This window comes from Lampris incognitus, chromosome 16 (assembly GCF_029633865.1).
Source record: "Lampris incognitus isolate fLamInc1 chromosome 16, fLamInc1.hap2, whole genome shotgun sequence".
Lineage (NCBI taxonomy): Eukaryota > Metazoa > Chordata > Actinopteri > Lampriformes > Lampridae > Lampris > Lampris incognitus.
Window position 1 is genome coordinate 39,082,129 of NC_079226.1, and position 26,415 is coordinate 39,108,543.

General features: G+C 47.6%; 2 protein-coding genes across 4 annotated transcripts; one reads left to right on the forward strand and one right to left on the reverse strand.

Moving 5' to 3' along the window:
- Window positions 1–127: 127 nt before the first annotated feature.
- On the forward strand, window positions 128–9,737 carry cnih1 (cornichon family AMPA receptor auxiliary protein 1). Its single transcript, XM_056295662.1, has 5 exons — window positions 128–369; window positions 1,443–1,511; window positions 5,369–5,481; window positions 5,874–6,017; window positions 8,172–9,737. The coding sequence occupies exons 1-5, from the start codon at window positions 289–291 to the stop codon at window positions 8,197–8,199; spliced, it is 435 nt and encodes a 144-aa protein (XP_056151637.1). The 5' UTR covers window positions 128–288; the 3' UTR covers window positions 8,200–9,737.
- Window positions 9,738–12,252: 2,515 nt separating this feature from the next.
- cdkn3 (cyclin dependent kinase inhibitor 3) lies at window positions 12,253–19,791 on the reverse strand. Of its 3 annotated transcripts, none has more exons than XM_056296290.1 (8): window positions 19,702–19,791; window positions 18,487–18,585; window positions 17,431–17,486; window positions 17,248–17,292; window positions 16,511–16,733; window positions 16,138–16,169; window positions 15,354–15,457; window positions 12,253–12,560 (listed from the first exon to the last, which is right to left on the reverse strand). In XM_056296290.1, exons 2-8 carry the CDS (start codon window positions 18,561–18,563, stop codon window positions 12,471–12,473), a joined length of 627 nt encoding a protein of 208 aa, XP_056152265.1. In that variant the 5' UTR covers window positions 18,564–18,585; window positions 19,702–19,791; the 3' UTR covers window positions 12,253–12,470. The 3 variants fall into 3 exon arrangements, with proteins under 3 accessions (XP_056152265.1, XP_056152264.1, XP_056152266.1); XM_056296289.1 differs by having other exon boundaries at window positions 18,487–18,588; window positions 19,702–19,781; XM_056296291.1 differs by lacking the exon at window positions 16,138–16,169 and having other exon boundaries at window positions 12,528–12,560; window positions 18,487–18,588; window positions 19,702–19,781.
- Window positions 19,792–26,415: the final 6,624 nt, after the last annotated feature.

Here is a 26,415-nt window from a genome sequence, read left to right on the forward strand (position 1 = left end):
GAAACAGTATCACACGTGGCAACTTTATTGCGCTGCTAGATTTAATCAGAATATCGTGGCGTAAAAAAAAAAGAAAAAGCTTACGGTCCGTATCCGGTGCTCACGGTCCGTATCCGGTGACGTGCGCAGGCTTGGCGACTTGACCTTTCACCTTTCCGGTCGCTTCTCTCGCGGTGTCTGGCGTCGCGCTGGTCTCGGCGTGACGACGACAGGCGGGCGACGAGAGCTCCGATCCGGTGCCATCCGAGCCAGCAGCGATCCAGCTTGGAGGGGGGGGAGAAAGAAAACATGGCGTTCACATTCGCGGCCTTTTGTTACATGCTCGCTCTGCTGCTGACGGCGGCTCTCATCTTCTTCGCCATTTGGCACGTAAGTACAGCGGCTGAACGTTGACGTCCGCCGCTAAACACGACCGGCCGGACGCCCCCCGCTAACCGGACCCGCTGCGTGTGCCGGTAGCGAGCGGGCTGGGCCGGCCTTCGAGATAGCTTAGCCGGCTAACGGGGGGGGGGGGTGTTTGAAGTCGTGCGTCGTGGAATGAATGGCACACACCCTCACGTCTCGCTAGCTCCGGAGCTAACGCCGCGTTAGCACGCTAGCTGCTAGCGTTAGCACGCTAGCTGGCTAGCGCCGCGGCTTCACAAACGTCGTTTAGTTTTATTTTGCCGTTTCTTTTTTTTCTTCTTCTTCTTCTATCATACGCGTCTCTTCGCGTGGGCTGGTTAGCAAGTCGGCTAGTAGGCCGACGAGCTAACCAGCTAGCGGCGATCGGAAGGCAACTTCAGCTTTGTTCGTCATCGCTCCGCTGTTGTGACGGCTACTGGTCACGTTGAATCACCTTTTGTTTGACACACGAATGCCATTAGCGTTTGATCTTATTCAGAATGTCACATTGTAACCGGTTACTTTCTTGCCCGGTGCGGGATTCGATACGGGGGTGTACCGCGCCACAAGGCGGCGTCGCTAACCGCTCGGCTAAAGGGTCAGACCCGTTAGCTAGGGGGCTAACGTGTCGTATTAGTAGTTTACAGCCATAATGGGGGGGGGGGGCTCCTTCATCGCAAGCCTTCCCAATCGGATCGCCTGTTGATTTTATGGTCATACGCACTGGTACGTCACCATGTTTCGAAACGCCCCCCCCCCCGCTGTGTTTACGAGTCACTTGTGAGACGTACTTAAGGCCAGAGGTGTAAAAACCCGGTCCAGAAAGTACAAAATCCTAACCGTGTCTTTACTCCATCCACGTATTAAACGGCTGATTTGGGAAACTAGTCAGTGCAATCTGACGGTTTAGTACATGGCTGGAGTAAAGACACGGTTAGGGTTTTGTACTTTCTGGACCGGGTTTTTACACCTCTGACTTAAGCCATTATACAGCCCCCCCCCCCAACGAGCTGCTCGGCGGTTGTGTTCACGGTTAACCTCTCTCACTGTCCCCCCAGATAATCGCTTTCGACGAGCTGAAGACCGACTACAAGAATCCCATTGACCAGTGTAACACTTTAAATCCGGTAAGTGGCGCCACCGCCAGCGGCGTGACTTCCTCGCCTCTCTGGCCAAGCATGCGGAGGGTGCTCGTGTAAGGATGCGGCCAGGCCGCCTGTAACTCTTCTTCTAAGCTGTATCTCTGCACCGTCACGCTGAATAACATGCCTGTTGTGAATCAAGAGTGATCTTGTCAGCTGTCAAACTCTAACGCTTTCCCTCCCTCCCCCTCCCCCCAATCTGCTTTTTTTACATTTTGTTAACGGCCCAAAAGACAGTTGAAAAGGTCAAAAAGATAAAAAGAGTCAAAATTGCATTAAAGGTTTGTACCAATCTTCCATTCAAAGTGCCCGCTCGGTTCAGTTCAGTCTGCAGTCTGTCATTTCGCACGGGGGAGTGTTTGCAAACGTCTTTTCAGTTAACTAATCTGGGATGAGAGGCTGCGGTGCAGAGCAGGGTCAGGTTGAAGCGAGGCTTGCGTCTCGGGGGTTTGGCAGCTCGTGGCGTGTTAAGGTTTCTGACTGGACGCCCTTATTCTAGTGGAGACGTCATTTTTGACTCCCCTCTGTTCAAACATCCAGTATTGGAAAGGCTCCTGTATTGGATATGAGCCAATGCACTTGGCTGATTTTTTTTTTACACATTAATTATAGACTAGATTACCACAGGAATATTTGTTTTGTTTTAGGGTGTATTGATTTGTAATTATTGCCAATATTGTATCAGGGCGTTATTGCTCATTAAACACTTGGAAATAGTAGGGACACAGTAGTATGATAAATTATCCAGATTTGCTGACGCTACAACGTGCAGGTGTTAACTGAAAAGACTTGCAAATGCTCAAAACATGCATGATCTCTTTTACAACCTCCCCTTTGTTTGCATATAGTCTTGTATTTCAAGTTACTGGTAACTCCCCAACAAACTAACTGTGATTCAAGTGGGACTACAATCTTTTGTATCAAACTTTTTAAACCTGATTTTTGGCATTTTTTTTTTCTCTTAAATTGTAATGCCGACGTTCACATGGAGCCATCCTTTCATTTATTTTGTTTGGTTTTGTTATAGCGTTAATAAAGTCTGTGTTTTTAGAAGTACTTGAATTGTGTTGCTATTATTTGGCTGAGCAATTTGTAAAACATAGAAATCATTTCCAAAATTTTGGCTGTAAACCTGAATCACCCGGAGTTTGAAACAGATGGCTTCAGAGTCCGCACATTCTAGCTCAGCAACATTTGTGGTCTCCGATTGGTTTGCAACTTCATTGGTAGGCGGGATTATTTTAGTTAAGGGCACCGATTTTTCCGTCTTTATCTTATTTCTACCCAAAATGTAGTCCCCACAACCATGTACAGTTTTGAACATGGCAAGTGGAAATCTGTAAACTCATTTGCCATATTTTTTTCATGTGCGGCGATCGATTATTTTGCATCTGGCAACACAGTGCAGGGCTTAATAACGTCAGCTTCACTCCCTGCACCTTCTTCCTCCCACACATGCCCCTCACCTCTCCATCTGTGGGCTGCTGGCCCCCTTCTTACCCCAGCCCCGCCCTTGAATGTATTGGAATGCATGGCTTCCATGTGGTGATTCCATCTGCCCCCCTCGTCTTCCGCTCAACATTGTCACACTAGCTCTTACCTCCGTTGCCCAGAAACAGGCTGCCATATTGAGACTGCTAGCCAAAATCATTGAATGCACCCCTTCCCCCGACTCGGTGGTGTGTTGCCCCTGCCCCTGTTCATAAGAAAGTGGGATGGTCTGTAGTTGTTTACTCACTGCTAAGCTGAGCAAGCCCTTTCCAGGCCCATGTGCTGGTTATGGCCCCTCCCCATCATCTGTGGTCAGACCCAGTGATGCATATTACTACCAATTGGTGTTAGTAGACAGTGCAAGATACAGTACACTGTAACCAAGCATAATATATCATCTATGGTTCAATTCCAATCCTTTAGACCAGGGGTCGGCAACCTATGACATGTGTGCCCATGGGTGCACGCGAGGTCATTAACACGGGCACGAGGAGCAATTCAATAAAAAAATATTTTTTTAATATACTTTTTTTAATAAAGAACATTTTAGTATAAAATATAGCCGAATGGTGAACTAAACGAACAATTCAGTTTAAAATAATGCTGAAATAATTGGTCTCAAAATACACCATTGTTTTTGACAGCAAGAGTGCACACAAGTGACTGGTCTTAACATGCCCCTCTGCCCCCTCTCTCTGATCTGCCCATGAGCGCAGCATTACAGCGGTAGGGACAACGTAGTATAGCTACCTAGCTAGCGTTCTGTATTGCTTCATGACAAAAACAACTGACAATGGCAGAAACAAAGCAAAATAGGTTGTCTAATATTCGCACCTTTCGGCCATCTTGGACAAACGAATTCGGATTTATTTCACGAAAGGACCGAACTGTGTGCACTTTCTGCTGGGAAAATGTTGTGTGTCGAGCTTCAAGTGTAAAACATAATTGTCGAACAGGGTGTGAGAAAAACGTCAAAAATGAGGCTGATAAAGCTGAATCAGTCCAGAGGGTAGCAGCCCAGTACGGGAAGCAAGGCAGCATCATTACAACCCGATGTGCCGCCTAAAACCAGGCTCCAGAGGGCAGCTGTAAAGTCGTACCGTACATTGCTTAACATGAGAAGCCATTCTCCGATGGAGAGACCATAAAGCAGGCTTTCAGCAGGTCACAGGTCATATTTGATGGGTTACCCAGCAAAGACACGGTCATCAACAGGACCAAAGAAAGCACTGCACTGAAAGATGCGTCGGTACTCAGCCTAGCTCGTGACGAGAGCGGGGGCGTAAACGACACTACGTCTAGCGGTGGTTACCAGATATTGCAACAAACAAGGGTTGCGGTAAATCGGTAATACTCAATTTTGTGCGTGCATGTGTATGTGTGTAGAGCACAGATCTTTCAGTGTGCAGAATCTTGAGTGCAGAAAGATGGGAAGAGTCGCTGCCCATCTTTTGGAGCAGGTTGAAAACTCACCTCTTCAAGAACTTCTACCCTGTTACTTGCCCTTAGCACTTATTGTATTCACTCATTTAAAAAAACAAAATCTCTTTCTTGCGCTTTTACTTTAGCACAGGTTTTGCTCGTAGATGCTTGTTTAGAGAGAAGATGCACTTATGACCTCTGATGACTAGTACTTCTCATTTCCTACGTTAAATGCACTTATTGTAAGCCGCTTTGGATAAAAGCGTCGGCTAAATGACTGTAATGTAATGTAATCTAGATGGGGAGGCGAGCAGCAGCAGTAAATAAATAATGAAACGCTTGTTTTTTAAACTTTGTAAAGTGGCACGGGACGTCCAAAAGGTTGCCGACCCCTGCTTTAGACTATAGCGAACGTCACGCCAAGGTAGACACGATGTTGTCAATCCAGCCTGCTCTGCCAAAAAAAAGTGCAAAGCAGCAACATTTTTATGTAAATTGGACTAATCTGACCGCTAGTACAAGTTTCCCATTCGCCCTTTCTCATTCTCTTGGAATCATTCTTTTGACTTTCACCCAGCCATTTATAGATGCCTGCCTATTTTTGATAGCTCAGTTTGGTTCTTATTAGGGGGCTATATTTCCTTTTTTTTTTCTCCAGGTTTGTTTGTGGCCGATCGATGTATTTTCCGTGCCCTGTTCGTAAATTGCTCTGCATTCCTAAAATCTGATCTCACGTGTCATGTTAGATGAAAACAGCATCTTCTCTCCAAGACAGTTTGGCATTTCCTTAGGTTTTATGATATCAGTAAGTGCGTCTACAGCTATCTGCAGATAGGGCAGGGTAAATTGTAGCAGGGTAGCTATCGGTCGCCCTTCAGTTTGTTCCTTATATGTGGCCTCTGATGTTTGCTGCTCTCTGTTCTCTCCAGCTGGTGCTCCCGGAGTATCTCATCCATGTTTTCTTCTGTGTCATGTTTTTCTGCGCCGCGGAGTGGCTCACCCTCGGTCTCAACATGCCACTGCTGGCTTACCACGTCTGGAGGTAGGGACTACTTACCAAATAAAGAGTACCATCTTTTCTGAATGAGCTCTCTGATCGACTCACTGTTTTGCTAAGATGGGTAGCAGATTTTGCCTCTTCTTGTCATTTAGTATTTAGAGCACAGATGTGATCTAGCAAGCTTGTATGGTTGACCAAACGTGCACAGCATGCTAAACTGTTAGCATTCACTATGCCAGATTTAATCATTAGTTAGATTGAAGCTGTTACCAGTCTTCTCATTGCACACTGCTAATTTGAACGAAGAGCTTATTAAGGGGAAATAGCGGTATCCTTTTCACACTCAGATCACACATTAAGACACGTTCTCAAAAAAAAAACAACGCATGTATCCCATCTTAGACCCTTTTTGTTTTTTTAAATCTGCAATCTAGGTATATGAGTCGTCCAGTGATGAGCACTCCAGGACTTTACGACCCAACAACCATCATGAACGCTGACATCCTCGCCTACTGTCAAAAGGAGGGCTGGTGCAAATTGGCTTTCTACCTCCTGTCCTTCTTCTACTATCTCTATGGGTACCCAGATGTCTTTTTTTTCTCTCCCCTGTTTTTTACACTTGAACCCTTTTTTGTAAAACCGTTTAAAGCTACAATCCCGAAGACTTTAAGAGTAACTAAACCCGACAATTTTAGTGAATTTGCTGGTTAAAAACCATGTAAAGGTTAAAAACGTGGGAGGCTGGTCTTGGGTGCTATGCGATGTTGGCGTAACAGGATAAACACAGCTGCAGATAATAACATTAATAATGTCTCTATTGGGTGTAGGTGTATATCGGCACATCTATCAGCATTGACAGACAGAGCCAGCACGATTGATCGTCAATAGTACTGTCAGTGCTGGTTCTTCAGCACATCTACATCCAACGGATCCATTATTATTAATGTTATTAGCTGCAGCTGTGTTTATCCTACGCTAACATCTGCTGCCACCAGTATCACCATAGCTGTCAGTAAGTTAAGCAAAGCCAGCAACCTTCAGGATTGAAGTTTTAAGTTAGGCGTGCTGTTGACAGCACGAGCAACTCAACCGCAATCTGGTTGTCAGCTGAAACGGAAATCAGCGCCGACATATTTCCCAAAGTGATAAACGTTATCAGTTAGGTAGCACAGAGTTGTAAGAAACGTGATGACAATGTGTGCGATTAGCGTGAATGCAGTTTAACAGGTCTCCAGTTATTCCATTGTCTTACCAACTTGAAGGCCTGTCCCTGAGGTTTTTGCTGCCATAGGCAAGATAAAATGAAAAGATTCACTGCTAATTTGTAATAATCATTGCTGTCAGCTATATCATAAATGCTAGTGCAACCCACCGCCACACACACATAAGCAGTGAAAAGAACAAGAAATGCAAAGAAATCATGGTTTATTTAATATGGCTTACAGCTGCAATTTTAGAAGGCCACCTAGTCGGCACACAATGAGCTAAAGAAATCTGGTAGTGGCCCTTACTGAACCTTTAACACTCAGCAGCCTTCTACTTTATAAAGATAACGATGAAAATAGGCTTATTTTTTTTACCTTATTATTTCCCTCGTCATATTATGCACCAATTCAACAATGCATGGCAAAAAAAATCTCAAAACTTCTGCTCTTTATTTTGAATCAAAATCTAATCATCTTAACTTCCCCTAAAACAGCCGAGATTTTGTGACATGTGACTCACCAAGTCCGAGCAGGCAGGCGAGCAACATTACGTCCAATAATGTCATAAAATATTTTGCGCCATCCAGTCATATTCTGAAGGATCAAATTGCATCCATCCCATCCCAATATCCTGTTTTATATGGAAGTAAGTCACATTACAGAAGCAGGATGTGCTCTGAATGCAGTTTCACCTAGTCCTTAAACGCCATGGCGAGCCCTGTCTGTTGGTGATATGCATTCTTCTGGGCTGGGAAATGGCATGAATAGAGGTAAAGGTAAGAAGAGAGTGAGTGCTAAAATTCTGAACACAATAATTCAGTTACAAGGAAAGAAATAACGGCATGATCTAGGTCTAGACTAGGTGTTAGTTTCAGGAGGACAGATTACCTTAATTTCAGGATGGTTTCCCAGGCTTTTTTGGCGGCACGGTGGTGCAGTGGTTAGCGCGGTCGCCTCATAGCAAGAAGGTCCTGGGTTTGAACCCCAGGATAGGCCAACCTTGGCATTCGTCCCGGGTCGTCCTCTGTGTGGAGTTTGCATGTTCTCCCCGTGTCTGCGTGGGTTTCCTCCAGGTGCTCCGGTTTCCTCCCACAGTCCAAAGACATGTAGGTCAGGTGAATTGGCCGTATTAAATTGCCCCTAGGTGTAAATGTGTTGGCCCTGTGATGGCCTGGCGGCCTGTCCAGGGTGTCTCCCCGGCTGCCGCCCAGTGACTGCTGGGATAGGCTCCAGCATCCCTGCAACCCTGAGAGCAGGATAAGCAGTTCGGATAACGGATGGATGGATGGATTTCCAGGCTTTCCTTGTGTGGTAAAGAAGTGAATGGCGTGGCACAGGAAAAGTAAAATATTACCTGTGGCGGGGTGTTATGCGTGCCACCACCAACTGCAGACGGTTGCTGCTGCGCCTTGTTCGGTGCCACCCAAGTAAGTCGCCTATTTTGTAATGGAACAGCAGGCCCTGCCTACAACTTGTGTTCTCTCTCTCTCTCTCTCTCTCTCTCTCTCTCTGTCTCTGTCTTAATAGGATGATCTACGTGTTGGTGAGCTCTTAAAACCAGGAGAGGACTGAGAAGGACGGGCGCGTGTACAGTAGACGACCAAACACTATGATCCTAGTGGTTGGTGCTGGAAACTGGACCTGCTGAAAACCACCTTTCGGCAACATTACAACACCCATTTCAAGAGGACGAACTCTTGACTTCCCCTACACCACCCCCCACAGTGCAGCGTTTCATTTTTGGAAACATTAGGCCCTTTCTAAAAAAAAGAAAAGAAAAACCCAGTATCTCAGTCACAGCCTTCATGTAATAAATAGTTCGGCAGTTTGAATTCAAAAGAAGAGCAAGAAGCCTTGGGACTGACTACTTTTTATTATTTTGTTTTTTTTTGTTTTGTTTTGTTTTTTATTATTTTTTTTAGGGTGCAGTGATTTCATGCTTAGAATTTACAATAAAGGTTTTCATGTTGTATCCCGGTTTTTGATTGTTTACAGTTAGCATAGACATTGACTTAAGAGTGTGCGTCACAAACGAGATTCCAAGCTGTGTGCTCGGCGGTGGCGGCGTCTTCTGCGAATCAGATTCCAGGCTTTCAGAATAAGCTTCTACATGTGACTTCATCCTAAGTAAAGTCGTTGTAAAGCAAAATTTTGACTTGACACCCCCCCCCCCCATAACACTCACAGATGAACTAGTTGGTCTGAAGTGAACGTAGTTTTGGGACTCAGAAGTGTGTACATGTGGGTCATTATCACTCGATAAAACTTGCACATAGACAATCATATGGTTGTCACAAAATCAACTTTCAGACCAATTACATCGATTTCATACTTTGTGCTACAACATCCTCGTGCGTCTCTTGAGAGACTGGCGTGTAGATGACCCGTCAATCTCCCTGTGAGGACCCGCAACTATTAAAACGTTGTCTAGAAGACTCGACAGCACTATAACCAAGGCTCAGCGTTTTCGGTTTTCACCGAAAAATGCCCAGATTTTAAACCGATTTTACGCTTCCACGGATCCAGAAGTTGTTCCTGTTCGTGCGAGGTTGTGTAACAGTGCCCTCTTGTGGCCAAATTCGGCATGCCGGATGGCTTTGAAAAATAAAAACCGAGAAGGCCGAGCCTTGCCTATAACGAATATTGGCAGCCAGGGGCGCGTTCGTTCTGTTCTTTTGACGCCTCAGTAGAAAACGGCTACTGTGCCATTCCGTTGACTGTTCTGTCTGTATTCCACGACTGTTGTGGACATTCTGTCAGTTTGTTTTGTTGGTTTGAAAGGAAAAAATGTCCTGGGACATTTCCCGGGACATTTTTCTTTCCGACTCCCGAGATATTGTACACTCCTTGTTGTGTTAACTGTTCTACATCAGACCTTGGGAGTGTTGACATTTCAATTTCTTCAGAGTTGACAGGGAACAGAAGTTTCCGGTCTGTTTATTTATTGCCATTTCCATACTTGTAAATTAATCAGGGAAAGGGATGACCATTCGTCACGCTTACTTTTTTTCCTTCTCGGTGTGTTGCTTAGTCATCTCTAGGGAGTGACAACATATGAGTTGATATGAGATTGAATAAATGTATCCCACTGAACGATGCTGTTGACATGTCATTTCAGCTCTGCAGACAGCCGTGTGCCGTTTGAGTGTTGTCGGAGGAAACGCTGAGGAGTGAGACGGCCCTGCTGTGTTGTGTTTGTAACGCGGTGGAGGTCAGACAGGTTAAAAATGGCACTGCTGACACCACAGTGATCTCCAGCGGTACTTCCTCTGGCCCAAACATTCCCCCCCGACCAGGGGCGGATCTACGGGGTGGCAACAGGGGTGGCAGCTGCCACCTCTGGGACACAGTCTTGCCACCCCTGTTGCCACCCCATTTATAAATCAGATAATATGTTTTTAAAGTATATTTTAAGTACATGCATGGTGAAGGTCAACGAGACCCGCACCAAACTCATCTCAAACAGATTTAGAACCCCCCCTCCCCCTCACAGGCGCGGATCTACAGGGTGGCAAAGGGGTGGCAGCTGCAGTCTTGCCACCCCAGGAAAAAATCTCTAGATCCACTACTGCACCCGACCCACTGAGATGCAGCTCCTCGCAAAACGCACCACAGCCCCACTTGTGCAGAGCTGGCATTGTAAATGAGTTTTTCTTGCAGTTCAGGCTGAACTGCAAAAAAAAAATCAAAAAGAAATCTCAACAGATCTGTGTTTTAGCCAAGTTCTGTTTAGATCCAGAGTAGAAGCCAAACATCCCAAGTTGGTTGAGAAATATAGGAAGATGTGTGTCAGGGTCCTCTAAATAACACTCCGTCATCAGCATAAATTCCCAACGTTGATCCCTTTAAGGTCTTGATTCTGTCCGATCGCTTGTGCCAGTGGCTCTATAAACGCTGTGAACAGGGTTGGTGAAAGACAACATCCCTGCCTGGTACACCGTTCTAATGTTACACTATCAGTCAGGATACCATTTATTTTTATCCTTTGCAGTTGGTTTTGGATAGTGTTTTAACACATTGTATGGCCTTGTCATTTAATCCAAATTTCTCGAGTACCTGATACAGAAATGTCCAGTTTACACTATACTATCAGCATCAAGCCTGCACCAAGGCTTATTAAGGCTGCACTGATATTTTTGTGCTTAACATGTTCAATGATGTGTAGAGTTCTCCTTGTGTTGGCACTTTGAGTGGCTGTTGCAGCTAGAAAAGCGTAGCTCTCTTGTGTGTCATGCCTTTTTTTCCGGGTAAATTGAATTGTGGCTCACGTGACTTGTCACGTGAATCCTGTCTCAGACCAATTGTTGTTCAACTTTTCTACCTTTAATTAATGTAACTACCTAGTTTGTGCGTTTCCTACTGTGGTTGCTCTCCAAACCTTCTGAGAAGAATCTCCTACACCTCAAATGGAGTAGATGGCACGGTGCATTACCTTCTGACAAGGCACGCGTTGCCTTACACATGCTGCATGACATCAGCCTCAACAACAAAATCTGAAGAGGGTCAGCGACATATTTTCCTCAAATATTTTCCTCTCATCTTCAGCTGCTTTTCCGGGGTCGGGTCGCGGTGGCAGCTAGCTAAGTAGGGCACTCCAGACGTTCCTCTCCCCAGCAATGCCCTCTAGCTCCTGGGCAGTGGCGCCCCCAGAAATTTTTCATAGGGGTGGCACACCAAAACCAAAAGCCATGACTGAATTTCGGGAATTCTATGCTGCTGTTGTAGTATACTGTATAGCCTAGTGGAAAACTGTCAATATGAGAGTTAAGAAAAATATACATTATTGATTTAAACGATCAGCACCTAATGCAAACTATCAGATAGAAGCATATTATGCATAATCAGAAGCATATTCTGCATATGCGCCTCGTGGCTGGGGGGGCCAGCGGGGGGGCCAGGGATAGTATCAGGGTGGCCGTGGCCACCCCTGGCCACCCCTTGGGGGTGCCACTGCTCCTGGGGGATCCCAAGCGTTCCCCGGCCAGAATGGACATGTAGTCCCTCCAGCGAGTTCTGGGTCTACCCCGGGGTCTCCTCCCAGTTGGACGTGCCCGGTAAACCTCCAAAGGAAGGCACCCAGGAGGCATCCTAATCAGATGGCTGAACCACCTCAACTGGCTCCTTTCGATGCGAAGGAGCAGCGGCTCTACTCCAAGCTCCCTCCAGATGTCTGAGCTCCTCACCCTATCTCTAAGGCTGAGCCCAGACACCCCACGGAGGAAACTAATTTCAGCTACTTGTATCCATGATCTCACCCTTTCGGTCACCACCCAAAGCTCATGACCATAGGTGAGGGTTGGAACGAAGATTGACTGGTAAATTGAGAGCTTTGCCTTCCGGCTCAGCTCCCTCTTCACCACAACGGTCCGGTACAACGTCCGCATTACTGCTGATGCTGCACCAATCCGCCTGTCAACCTCCCGCTCCATCCTGCCCTCACTCGTGAGGAAGACCCCGAGATACTCGAACTCTTCACTTGAGGCAACAACTCATCCCCAACCCGGAGGGAGCAATCCACCATTTTCCAGTAGAGAACCACGGCCTCAGACTTGGAGGTGCTGACTCTCATCCCGGCCATTTCACACCAAACACCTGGAGAGTGGCTGGACTCAAATATTTTTATTTGGTTATAATTTAGATGAACAAAAAGCAGTTCTGCACATGTTGGGAAAAGCAAAGCATGTCGCAACAGTAATATATTATTCTTTTAAAGAGCAATTACCAGAGAATGTAATCACACAGGAAAACAGATGCTGATACATTGATTTTCGCCTGCTTATGCTGCACCTGTCACGTAAGATGGACTGCCCGGCGAGAGGTCGGGGCTCATCGGGAGATGGCGCGCTCTATCTCAATGTCCATACTCTCTTGGTAGGCTGCGTACCTTTCCCGAAACTCCTGGAGGAAGTTATATTGCTGCAGGAAAGGGAAATGACAAATAAGAGACCCGTAAAACAGAGCCGTATACTAACTGGCTAATCGTTCATTCCTTCGCTATTCTCAGTCAATCAAATACAGTGCTACAGGGCGGACTGGAGCCAATCCGAGCACAGAGTGGGCACCAGGCGAGATACTTCACCCGTTCATTGCAGGGTGCCAGAGGTGGGACAAAGTCATTGTTTTCTACGTCACAAGTAAGCCTAAAGTTTTAGCACTCGAGTCCCAAGTCAAGACCCCCCAAGTCCCTAAACTTTCCCTAAACTTGGACTTTAGGGACTTGCAATGACATGTAATGCCATTTCAAAAGTTTTAACAACAGATTAATAGTTAATATTAAATTTACACTAATCACGAATGCTTTTTAAAATGCGTTTTTATTACAGATTGATTCAAAGTGGATCTGTAATTACGGAAACGAAGACCTGACTGGCTGCACACTTTTTAAAAGCATCTTATCTTTTGTGGGCTTGGAGAAGGTATCCAGTCTGACAAGTCAAAAGGCTCGAGTCCATATGAAGCCATGAATCACTTAAAGTGAAGTTAGAAATCTTTTTCGTATTTGCCAAGTCTAAAGTCATCAAATTTCTGGTGGGAATCTGACTGGAGCCCAGGTCATATGACTGGAGCCCAGGTCCCGTGACTGGAGTCCGCACCTCTGCAAGACACACAGACCAATTCACTCCTACGGCTGTGGGTGCAGTTTAGATTCTCCACTTCACCTCTTCCACATGTCTTTGAATTGTAGGATCAGAGACAACTTGCAGACCCCACACAGAAGAGCAGGGATTTGAACCCAACACCCTCTTGCTGCTCTGACCGTTGTACAAACCCCAATTCCAATGAAGTTGGGACGTCGTGTAAAACGTAAATAAAGACAGAATACAATGACTTTCAAATCCTTTTCGACCTATATTCAATTGAATACACTACAAAGACAAGATATTTAATGTTCAAACTGATAAACTTTATTGTTTTTTTTCTTGTAAATATTCACTCATTTTGAATTTGATGCCTGCAACATGTTCCAAAGAAGCTGGGACAGGGGCATGTTCACCACTGTGTTACACCACCTTTCCTTTTAACAACACTCAATAAGCCTTTGGGAACTGAGGACACTAATTGTTGAAGCTTCGTAGGTGGAATTCTTCCCCATTCTTGCTTGATGTGCGACTTCAGTTGCTCAGCAGTCCGGGGTCTCCGTTGTCGTATTTCGTGCTTCATAATGCGCCACACATGTTCAATGGGAGACAGGTCTGGACTGCAGGCCAGTCCAGTACCCGCACTCTTTTACTACGAAGCCCCGCTGGTGGACCACGTGCAGAATGTGGCTTGGCATTGTCTTGCTGAAATAAGCAGGGACGTCCCTGAAAAAGACGTCGCTTGGATGGCAGCACATGTTGCTCCAAAACCTGTATGTACCTTCAGCATTAATGGCGCCTTCACAGATGTGCAAGCTACCCATGATGCCATGGGGCACTAACACACCTCCATACCGTCACAGATGCTGGCCTCTGGACTTTGTGCTGATAACAATCTGGACGGTCCTTTTCCTCTTTAGCCCGGAGGACACAACATCCATGATTTCCAAAAACAATGTGAAATGTGGACTCGTCAGACCACAGCACACTTGTCCACTTTGCGTCAGTCCATCTCAGATGAGCTCAGCCCAGAGAAGCCGGTGGTGTTTCTGGGTGGTGTTGATATATGGCTTTGGCTTTGCATGGGAGAGTTTTAACTTGCACTTGTAGATGTAGCGACCAACTGTGTTAACTGACGATGGTTTTCCCAAGTGTTCCTGAGCCCACGTGGTAATATCCTTTACAGAATGATGTCGGTTTTTAATGCAGTGCCGCCTGAGGGGTCAAAGGTCACGGGCATTCAATGTTGGTTTTCGGCCTTGCCACTTACGTGCAGAGAGTTCTCCGGATTCTCTGAATCTTGTGATGGAGATGATGAAATCCCTAAATTCCTTGCAATTGTACGTTGAGAAACATTGTTCTTCAACTGTTGGACTATTTGCTCACGCAGTTGTTCACAAAGTGGTGAACCTCGCCCCATCCTTGCTTGTGAACGACTGAGCCTTTCGGGGATGCTCCTTTTATACCCAGTCATGACACTCACCTGTTTCCAGTTAACCTGTTCGCCTGAGGAATGTCCCCAACAGGTGTTTTTTGAGCATTCCTCAACTTTCCCAGTCTTTTGTTGCCCCTGTCCCAGCTTCTTTGGAACGTGTTGCAGGCATCAAATTCAAAATGAGTGAATATTTGCAAGAAAACAATAAAGTTTATCAGTTTGAACATTAAATATCTTGTCTTTGTAGTGTATTCAATTGGAAAAGGATTTGCAAATCATTGTATTCTGTTTCTATTCACGTCTTACACAACGTCCCAACTTCACTGGAATTGGGGTTTGTAAATATGAAACTTACTGAACCCAAAAAGAATCCCTTGATTTCGCTCGCCTCCACTCCACAAGGAGGTCAGACTGCTGGTTCACCTACTGAACAGTGCAGTTGGAGCTGGCAGGCCTTTGGGATCTCGCTCAATGACACACAGTCTCCTTACTTATCGTCAAGCCTACGGCCATTCATTTTTCCCAGCCAGTTCAGGGTTTCACACTACTGAATTTTCTGTCACAAGCCTTTTATCCACGCTAAACTCTACGATACAGCCGCCTCCCACCAAAGCACGGGTAATAGATTTGAGGGCTAGGGAAAAGTAAACAGCGGCGACGGAGAAATGCCCAAAAAACAGAGGATGAACCGCTCACTTTAACAGTCTGTATGGCTCCACTTCCTCTGTGCTCCCGGAGGATCTCGATGGCTTTGTTTGCAGTCATGGTCACAGACAGCTGGAGCAGCAGACAGGCAGCAACTGAACAACAAAACAGCAGCATTTAACAAAAAAAGCTATTAAGAAATCCATCCGTTATCCGAACCGCTTATCTCGCTCTCAGGGATGCTGGAGCCTATCCCAGCAGTCATTGAGCGGCAGGCGGGGAGACACCCTGGACAGGCCGCCAGGCCATCACACAGGGCCAACACACACACATTCACACCTAGGGGCAATTTAGTACGGCCGATTCACCTGACCTGCATGTCTTTGGACTGCGGGAGGAAACCCACACAGACACGAGGAGAACATACAAACTCCACACAGACGACGACCCCCAAGGTTGGACTACCCCGGGGCTCGAACCCAGGACCTTCTCGCTGTGAGACGACCGCGCTAACCACTGCGCCAGCGTGCCGCCTCCCAGTAGGAAATATAAGATTTCTATGTCATCTTTAGGTTAAACGTAACTGAATATAATCACTCAATGAGTCAAGCTGTACATGCAATGCAAGGCCTTTTACGTTAAGTGAGCAAAAGATGAGAACAAGTGTGCAGAGACAGGAAATGCAATGCAATCTCATGCACGTGTGCACACACACTACATTTAAAAAGAAGCTTCTTCTGAAGCATTGAGGGAGGGGGGGGGAAGACATGCACGGATGATAGGGTTGGCAAGACACAAAGAGGAAAATAAAAAAAGCAGAGTAGCTTGTTCTTACTTAATCCAGAGCGCCCCAGACCTCCAAAGCAGCTGAGGAGGGAAGCAGAAAATCCTGTCAGCTTGCAGCAACAACACATGTGAGAGTACAGCTCGAGAGTCTCGAGTTAGGATATTTTCAGGAAAGATGTCTTTTTTGAAGGATACCACACTTGCGCACGTCAAAATAAGCCGAGATAAGTTGTGACTTTTTATTAATAAATTAAAAAGTAAAACGCAGGGCTTGCATAAGCACTCAACCCCCTCGTGCTCCGACAGCTCCCAAGTTTACACGAATGACAACAATTTATTTGAAAAGGTCAATGTAAGTGGCCCACTCGTCCCCTCTATATGATCTTAAAAAACAAAGCTGAATCGAATATAGACCCACGTACTGGATTACCGTCCTCTTGTTGTTCTCCAGGTTGGTCTGAAGCTCCTGTAGGATCTGGCAGCACTGGTCCAGTTGAGGAGTTTCCCCGTCGGGGAAAGGCATGTGATGGACCTTGAAGCCCCACTGCTGGTAAGTCCCCAGCAGGGAGGGGACCCGGTACTTGTGAAGCTCACCTCTGGTGCAGAAAACAAACACGTCCTGCACACCCTGGTTTTTGAGTTCCTCTGTCACACCGACCAGACGTCATGTTGAGAAGGAACAAAGTGTTTAGTTAACACTAGTTAAAACTAGAGTCCGCCAGGCCACAGGTTTTTCACACTGCAGCAAAATTATTAATGAAATTCAAATATAAGGATTTCTTTTGAAAGCGTGTCCAGTAGTCAAGAAGAAAATTCAAAACGTGATGCTTAACTGGTCAAATAGGGAATATTTAGACCCGGCTATGCAAATGTTTCATGGCATTTGTTTGGATTTCCCTGACGTGCTCGACAGATGAGAGGGCTTCATCACATCAGCACAACGGCAATAGTGTTGGATAAGATGCTGTTTGCATATTCATCCATATCTGATTCAGCTGTACTGACTGAAATATCATGCGTAAATCCGCCCAAATATATATATAAAAAAAACAAAAAACAAAAGCTGAGCTTTGCTTTGCTTGCAAATACTATTTTATCCAGGTCTTGTCATTTCAAACGTAATAAAAATAAACTGTTGTCACCAACTGGGTTATCTTACCAACGTCTCTTTGCAGATTTCTCCGGATATCTTTGTATTTGCACCCTGAAGTCAGAACCCAACAAATACATCTTATCAGGGATCACTTAATCTATGGGTGTACAGAAAGTAAAAAAGAAGAAAAAGAAGCAAACAAACAGTTGAAACAAGCCTACAGCTTTTCTTTTTTTTTTTACATTTTACCTGGTAATGGACATATACCCAGAAACTGGGAGCACTCAGCCACAGCCAGCGGCAACCTTAAAGCCAGTAAAAAATACAAGTTAGTACACCAGCAATTAGATATACTTCTAGACCAGTGGTTCTCAACCTTTCTGGGGTCCTGGACCCCCTGCGTATTTTTGATCTACCCTGAGGACCCCTCCACGTGACCTTGGGGGAGGGGGGTTGCAATTTGATAGAAACAGTAGAAACTGCATTTTAAATTGCATTATAGCATTTATTCACTCTTTGGGGCAAAAATAAGAGCTTTCAGTTGTAACTTAGATATAGTTAACAAAACAGAATTCTTATGCAGTAACTTTCAGATATATGTAACAAAACAGAATATGTATTCAGTAACTTTCAGATATATGTAACAAAACAGAATATGTATTCAGTAACTTTCAGATATAGTTAACAAAACAGAATATGTATTCAGTAACTTTCAGATATATGTAGCAAAACAGAATATGTATTCAGTAACTTTCAGATATATGTAACAAAACAGAATATGTATTCAGTAACTTTCAGATATATGTAACAAAACAGAATATGTATTCAGTAACTTTCAGATATATGTAACAAAACAGAATATGTATTCAGTAACTTTCAGATATATGCAACAACAGAATGTTTATGCAGTAACTTTTAACAATGCAAACGGGAGCGAGATCTCTTATTAAAATACAATAAATTACACTTGTGAAACAGATGTAATTAGAGAAAAACGCCGTTACCCTTTATAGTTGAGGTAGATAAAGGTCTCAGTCACATTTGAGTAAAATAATCCTATTTCTATAAATGTCATAGGATCTTTTTTTTAAAGATATTTTATTTTCACGGACCCCTTGCAATTACACCACGGACCACTAGGGGTCCGCGGACCCCCGGTTGAGAAACACTGCTCTAGAGGAGGTTTGAACACTAGTGCTCATCAAAACTGGCTGTTGGCCTCAGATCATCCTGATATGAACTGACACACAGAGACATAATTACACTTCCGTGGTCTGAACAAGACAGACAGCTGCTTAGACTTGCCAAGAGACGTGAAATGGTGTCAGTTGCTCTTCTCCAACCTCCTCGTCAGACGAGGAGTCGAACTCATTTGTCTTCATGACTTTCAGGCCACCAGACAGACTTCTGAGAAGTTTGTAAAGAAGTTGTGAATTAAATTCCAGTTAAGAGGGGGAACTGATCAGCTCGCAAAATCCCAGAAAGCCCCGACACGTTTTAACCCACTGTGGTCCATAATAAACAAGCTAATTAAAAAAAAGGGGTGGGGGCTTTGAATCAAGTTTGAAACCAAATGCGAAATATTGTAACGTGCATGGATAAGAAGCCACGCTGGCCGCTGGCTGGCGGGTCTGACCCTATAGTCCAGCGGTTAGCGATGCCTCCTGCGGTGCGGGCGACACGGGTTCGCGTCCCGGCCGCGGCAGTTCCCGTGGTTGCGTTGTCCCCCGAATTCGCTACATTGGTGTCAGAAGTGGGATGGAGCGACCGTAAGGCCATTGGAAGCGCATGCGCCCTGAGGCGTGAAGGAGCTGATATGCTTAATCGCGGGGACGCGCTTCCCGAAGGAGGGGGTAGTGTAACGTGCATGGATAACGTGCTGGCCGCTGAGTGGCGGGTCTGACCCTTTAGTCCTGCGGTGCGGGCGATACGGGTTCGCTTCCCGGCCGCGGCAGTTCCCGTGGTTGCGTTGTCCCCCCGAATTCGCTACAATATTATAAAAATTGTATAAAAATATAAAAGCAACAGCTAACACGTGCTATTACAGCCGTACACACGCCCAATGACAACCAGCGCACACCTATGATATTGTGAATTCGGCGGACGACGCAACCACAGGAAGTGCCGCGTCCGGGAGGCGAACCCGCATCGCCCGCACCGCGGGAGGCATCGCTAACCGCTCGACGACAGGGTCAGACTCGCCCGCGAGAGGCCAGCGGGTCTTCTTATCCATGCGCGTTCCACTATTAAACGGCGCATGCTAGCGCAGCTAAGCTACCCGCGCGGGGCTGAAGCCGCGCGCGCTCCTCATCGGCAGCGCAGGTTCGGCTGTAAAAACAAAACGACAAGCGGGTTCGTCCGCGGTCCGCACTCTTAACACGGCACGAAGGTAAAATCCACCCCCCAAAACGGTTATTCCGCGCCTCCGAATCCACCTTTTCGAGGAAAAGGTGCGTCTCTCTCGCGCCGTTAATTAGAACAGTCGCACCGTCTGTTAACGAACTAACTACAAATACGCACGTTCAAAACAGGCGTTATCCCGTCGCCGGTCCCGCGCCGAGCCCTCTTTTTGACAGCGTCGCTCGCTCGCTCCGTCCTCGACCCTCCGGTTTAAAAAAGGGCCGAGAATCTTACCAGCCAATCATAGCCAAGCGCCGCCTTTAAAGCCCCGCCCATTCAAAAAAAAGACGCGCTCGACATCGGGGACGCTCGACAAATTCCCCGGCGTGCCGCTACGGCGCGCTCACGTGAGCGGTGAACGCAGCGGACAACGCGCGCGCGCGCGCGCCGTATCCCGGTAGGGTCCGTTTGTGAAATCAAACAGCTGGAAGCGGTGCCCATAGGTTGATACGGCGCGGAGTTAAATCCGCCCGCTCCTCCGAATATGTTAACGTTTTTGTATGAAGACGAACTAACTACCTTTGTTTACCGAGGCTACTAAGTATCCACTGAACGGGGGGAAAAGGATACAATCTATCGCAAGACAGAACCGGGCCAGGATAAGGCTGCCTCTGGTCTCCCCCCCCCCCCCCGTGGGACCGCTGCCGTGCCCGCCCACCGGGGCGCTCCGCGGACCGCAAGCCCGCCGCTGGACCAGCGGGGCGGTTTTTGTCGGGAGGAAACTGGATTTGAAGTTTTTCCGGATTTTCATATAATGACCCTCACTTTATAGAGTAGTTGTTATATGGGGGTGAGTAACAATGTGCGTCAAGTGCAGGTTTTCCCTCTCTGTGTGTGTGTGTGTGTGTGTGTGTGCGCGCGCGCGCGCGCGTCTAATATGAAAAATAGCACTTCTTGGAGATTCTTGGCGCTGTGTATACATGCATATGCGATATTTGGATGATGATGATGATGATGATGGTGATGACATGTCTATAGGAAGCAGTGTTATAGAATTATTCCATGAACACGACGGGTTAAAGCTCAGGTTTTGAACAACTACACCCAGCATGCATGAAGTGATTGTGAACACTCTTGTCAAACGAGGTGAGTTGGGACTTGCTTCTAGGGGACAGGTGTGCGTCTCTGCAGAATTCGTCGTTGGCCCGTTTGGGTTCATTCCTCCAAGACGAGGCTGTTGCTCGTTGCTTTTTACTCGTTTTTTTTGCTGATCTACCGCTTCTCCTTCTGTCACCAGGCATAAGAGGAGGGATTTTGGCTCGCTCGGACGGTTCTCCTGCAGAGCTGAGAGCTCTTTGGCCGGCGTCTCACTTCCTAAACAGAGGGGCTGCTGGCAGGGGCCAACATCTGAGCAGGTACTGCACACAAGCAAGCATAAAAAGACACTGAAACAGGTTGTGCATGGACACGTTGGGGTATTTCAGAATATAGCTTATTAGTAAGCATGCTATAACATCCGGGAACAATTTGTAATTCGTTTCAATCAGCCAATGCAATCATGTCATAGCTGCTAGTGAGCATAGCTGAGATGCACTGATCCAACGTTGAGGGCTGATAGACAGGGAGGAAATACTTTTCTCTGAGATTTTTTTTTTAAAAATTCAGTCAACCAGAGAAACGACATGCAGTCTAATGAGTGTTTGTGTACATGGACGACAGCTTGTTTGCAGACTGCCTTGTTTTGCGTGCTTGCTGTGTAGGTCATGAAGCCTCAAGAGGGAGAGCTTGTGACCGAGATCTCCAAGGTAATCCATTCCCCGTCCTACACCGGCTGTCATAACAGCCGCAAAACTCATCTTAAACACACCCTTTATAACCCGTATACAAATTCAGCCTTCACTGATCTGTCTGGTGTTCACTCTCAGCATGTGGTTTCCACAGAAACTGTTGGAAATGCCTGAGATCATCTGAATTGCTTCTAATGCAGCCTCAGATGTTTTACCAGCGGGCGCCATCTTGAAACATGGCAGATAGCTGCACGAGCGTTGAGAAAATGATAGTGAGTCCGGAAACATTTGGAAGATTTTATTGTAAATCAAGGGAAGGATCTCAACCAGTTAAAGTTCCCTCATCCTCTTAGGGGGGGGGGGGGGAAGAGATTTTAGGACTCAATAGACTAATCATATATTGTTAAAGATATAATTCAAATCAGTCTGGCGGCACGGTGGCCCAGTGGTCAGCACTGTTGCCTCACAGCGAGAAGGTCCTGGGTTCGAACGCCAGGCCGTCCCGGGTCCTTTCTGTGTGGAGTTTGCATGTTCTCCCCGTGTCCGTGTGGGTTTCCACCCGCCGTCAAAAGCACGTGCATGTTAGGGTTAATACTCCTGCCTGACGGGACCCGTAACCAAGGTGTGGCTCTGCTGTCCCCCCCCCCCCCCCCCAGCTACAGTGCATGGTCGCCGAGCTGAAGACCGGCTTCACCGGCGCCTTGTCGGAGCTGAGCCAGATCCAGCATGGAGACACTCACCTGAGAGACGAGATGGAGGAGGACCGCCGCAGCTGCCAGAAGAAGGCCCTTCACCTGGAGGCCCTGGTGGAGTCACTGAGGGTGAAGTCGCTTTGTTAATGAACACGTCTTTCCTCGCATCATGTCACTGTCTGTACACGCGTCCTCCGGGTCACGGTTATGGTTAGCTGGAGCGTATCCCAGCAGGCCTTGTGGTAAGGCAGAGAGACACCCTGGACAGCTTTGCAGTACAGTCCATCACAGGACTGAACACGCACACACACACACACACACACACAAGAAGAAACATTTTTTTTCAACCCCCCCCCCCAATTACCCCACTCCTCCGAGCCGCCCCGGTTACTGCTCCACCCCCTCTGCCGATCCAGGGAGGGCTGCAGACTACCACATGCCTCCTCCCATACATGTGGAGTCGCCAGCCGCTTCTTTTCACCTGGCAGTGAGGGGTTTCACCAGGGGGGTGTAGCGCGTGGGAAGGTCATGGTATCCCCCCCCCGAACAGGCGGCCCGGCCGACGAGAGGAGGTGCTGGTGCAGCAACCAGGACACACACCCACATCCGGCTTCCCACCCACAGACACGACCAATTGTGTCTGTAGGGAGGCCCGACCAAGCCGGAGGTAACGCGGGGATTCGAACCGGCGATCCCCATGTTGGTAGGCAACAGAATAGACCGCGACGCCACTCAGACGCCCCTCACACAAACATTTTAAACTCTCCTATTCATCCAACACGCGTCTCTTTGGGCCGTGGGAGGAAACTGGAGTAACCACATGAAACCCATACAAACTCCACAGAGAGGTGGGGGTTGAACCTGGGAGGCCCCTTGCTGCTGGGCCACAGTACCGAGCACCAAGCCTGCAGCCACCTCCATCTTCAGTTTATCGCTATTTAGTTATTCAGGGCAGCATGGCGAGCAGTTAACGTGTCATGCCCTCGTGCAGGCCTGCAGTCCAAACAGAAAATCAACCGAAGCTTATGGAGCTCATGTAGCGCCGGTTGAGGTTTTCTGGATTTGGCACAAAGAAGTGAAGGTGGAGTTGAGGCAGGCTGAATGGCTGTTACGGCTGTTTGAAGCATGGGATGATCACCGTTTCAGCTTTTATCCCGTTTCGGGCGGTAAAACGGTAACGATAACGAGACGGCTCTTAGTTTCAGTCTGTCGCTTGCTGTGCAGGAGGAACTCGGGGTGATGCAGCGTCAGATCCTGCAGCTGTACGGCGCCAGCAGAGCCAGGCCACAGCAGGACGGGAGGGGCTGCGCGTCCAGACGGAAAGAGAGGTAGCAAAACAAACCCCCCGCACTACACATGGCCGCAACAAATACACGGAGTACACTTCTAGAGTAGAGCGCCTCCTGGAGGTGGAGGTGTTCTGTGTGTAGCTCCTATAAGGGACTGATGGGTAATATCGTAATGACCACGAGTGACCAGACTCGCGAGCCCTCGGCCGACGGGTCGCCCCCTTCAGGTTGGCCGGTTAGCGCTGTGGTGCGGGCGACCCGGGTTCGCATCCCGGCCACGGCGGTTCCCGGCTGCCTCCTGGTTTGGCTACACTATTCTGGACCAGCGGGGTTCGGCTGCTGGAGCACAGTGGAACGAGACTCAGTCGTACTGGCCCAATTACCCCACCCTTCCCAGCCGTCCTGGTCGCTGCCCCACCCCGTCTGCCGATCCGGGGAGGGCCAGACTACGCGTCTCCTCCCATACACGTGGAGTCGCCAGCCGCTTCTTTTCACCTGACAGTGAGGAGTTTCACCAGGACACACACGGCCTATTGTGTCTGTAGGGACACCCAACCATGGCGGCGGTGGCGCTGGGATTCAAACCGGCGATCCCCGTGGTGGTAGGCAACGGAATAGACCACCACGCTACCCGGACACCCCCCCCTCCCCCATTTATTATTTCTTGAGTAAAATTACTGGACTATAGCAGCTACATACTGTCTTTTTTGGTACGTAATCCATTATGTTACCTGGGTTACGGGTGTGCGTAAAGCGCCAGAGCAACATCTTGTTCTGTTCTGTTTCGCTACGCACCCCAGCGAGTCCCAGTCCCCGTGTGCAAATGCACCGCTACCGATAAAACCCGAGTATGACACGTGAAGGACTTGCCTCCTAATGCCGAGCTGCGTGGGGTAAACCTGATTCGTCCCCTTTGTTCTATCATGTTGTGGTGTAACTTGCATTGCAGAGCCCTCCCCCCCCCCCTCCAATCAGGCAGAACCACGTGTATTGACAATTACATGCATACGTGTTTTTTTTCGAATGCATATTTCACAAACCGGTGTGAATTTCAGCAGGGGCGCGTCTTCTCTGTCTGTTTCTCTGTAACTCCGCAGTGACCCGGGAGGCTCGGCCGGTGGGGGGAACCAGTGTGAACACTGCTCGCCCTCGTCCAGGGGCAAAGTCCTCCTCCACTGTTACCTCCAGGGTCTTAAAGCAGGACTGTGTGAAGGGACAGGTGGGTGCACACCGGTACTCGCCAATATGTTTCATCAAATCCTGATTCGCCCAGACCGGTGCACTACAAATACAGCGTTATTCGTGTGTGTGTGTGTGTGTGGGGGGGGGGGCCCTGTGCTGGCCTGGCGGCCTGTCCAGGGTGTCTCCCCGCCTGCCGCCCAATGACTGCTGGGATAGGCCCCAGCATCCCCGCCACCCTGACAGCAGGATAAGCGGTCTGGATAATGGACGGACGGCTATCCATCCATTATCCAAACCTGTCTCACTGTCTGCTACAGATGCCCAATGAGCTCAGTGCAAGCCACGGTTTGGTGTCTTGCTCAAGGGCACTTTGACACTAGCTGTTAAGAAGGAGGAAAGAGTTTCATATTCCAGTGGCTCTAATTTTCCCAGCTCATGTTGAGATTCAAATTAGCTCAACTCCTGTTCCCAAGCTGAAGTACAAGTCGGGCGGTCTGGCCAGCGGGTATTACAGTAGGTTCCCTGTTGGCACCTCTTTGAATGACGTACTTAACGCCTGCGTACTCCAGGGTTGCTGTGCTAGCTGTCTTCCTGTTACCTCACCCAGTGTACAGGGGCTTCAGTTGCCCTCTTTACACCGTCTCTCAATTGCTTAGACACCCAATTCCTGAAAAAAAAAAAACTCGTTATTTTCTCAGATCATCGCACACAATTTTGAAAACTCACCCTCAGCGGTACAAACGTCTAGCTTCTGGGTCCCAATTCACACTTGGTGGAGCAGCGACCGGGACTGCTTATGGTTATGGGAAGTGTGTGTGTGTGTTTGGGAATGACGTAATGGCACAGGAACCAGATTTGGTGATTACGCAATCGAGATAAACTGTAAAAAAGCATATCAATACAAAGAACATAATTTTGGTTTTTGGTTTTTGCTGATAGATGCATAAGAGGTTCCATCCAACCTGATGATTTATTTGTGTACAGATGCAAGACACCAGGAGGCGATGCAGCTTCTCCACTCCGAGTGGGAGTACGTGTCGACGTTAAACCAGCTTTGTGACAAGTATAAGACGCCTCCGGCCAAGCAGACGCATGTGGAGCCACAGTGAGTCCTCGTCGGGTTACAGCAAGGCACATTGCACCTCAGTCAGCTGCTGTGATCCTTTAGCCCAGTGTTTCTCAACCCAGTCCTCAAGGACCCCCTATCCTGCATGTTTTCTTTGCAACCCTGTTTGTAGTTATTCAACCAATCAGCAATGAATTTTGTCAGATGTGGCACACCTTGCATAATGAAGTGCTGCGAGATGATTGGTCGAGTAAGTACAAGCAGGGCTACCTATGCAGGGTTACGATGAAAACCTGCAGGATAGGGGCTCCTTGAGGACTGGGTTGGGAAACACTGCTTTAATGGCTGAAACAGAGACTGCATATGAAATCCCATTTCGATGCTGTCTTGTGTGTGTGTGTGTGTTGTTTTCAGTCAGACTTATCTGAGATTTGTGGAGCAGCTGTTACAGCGCCACCTGCTGTTCAGGAACAGCCTGCAGGAGCGGCTCGCCGCCGAGCACTGGAAGTCCCTCGTTGGAGACATACTGGTCCAGCTTATCGGTCATAATGACGTAACTAGATATTTCCCCTCATCATTTCTGAACGAATTACCGTCAAACCGAGACCCCCGTTAACAGGTTTATCTTGTGTTCCCCAGACATCTTTCGTGGATGTGTACCTCGGATACACGACGTCCCTCGCGACCTTCCTCCCGCTGGAGTTCGACAGAATTCATCTTGACCAAACGCACAAAACGGAGGTAGGGAGTTGCATTTATTTCCCTGTATCCCTTCCGTCCGTCATCTCTGAGCGCTTTGAGTCTTTCCTGTTTTGTGTTGATCCATTTGTGCTTCATGCTGTACTGCATGTTGTTTCACACATGCGTGCAACGCCAAC

What these genes read in the sequence shown, in the direction of transcription:
- cnih1 (XM_056295662.1), top strand. Translation starts at nt 289, where the DNA reads ATGGCGTTCACATTCGCGGCCTTTTGTTACATGCTCGCTCTGCTGCTG. An exon ending in TCTTCTTCGCCATTTGGCAC is followed by an intron (nt 370 to 1,442) that starts GTAAGTACAGCG and finishes CTGTCCCCCCAG; the next exon opens with ATAATCGCTTTCGACGAGCT. An exon ending in CTGGCTTACCACGTCTGGAG is followed by an intron (nt 5,482 to 5,873) that starts GTAGGGACTACT and finishes TCTGCAATCTAG; the next exon opens with GTATATGAGTCGTCCAGTGA.
- cdkn3 (XM_056296290.1), bottom strand. Translation starts at nt 18,563, where the DNA reads ATGAAGACAAATGAGTTCGACTCCTCGTCTGACGAGGAGGTTGGAGAA. An exon ending in ACACCATTTCACGTCTCTTG is followed by an intron (nt 17,487 to 18,486) that starts GCAAGTCTAAGC and finishes ACTGGCTTTAAG; the next exon opens with GTTGCCGCTGGCTGTGGCTG. An exon ending in GAGCCATACAGACTGTTAAA is followed by an intron (nt 12,561 to 15,353) that starts GTGAGCGGTTCA and finishes CCTTTCCTGCAG; the next exon opens with CAATATAACTTCCTCCAGGA.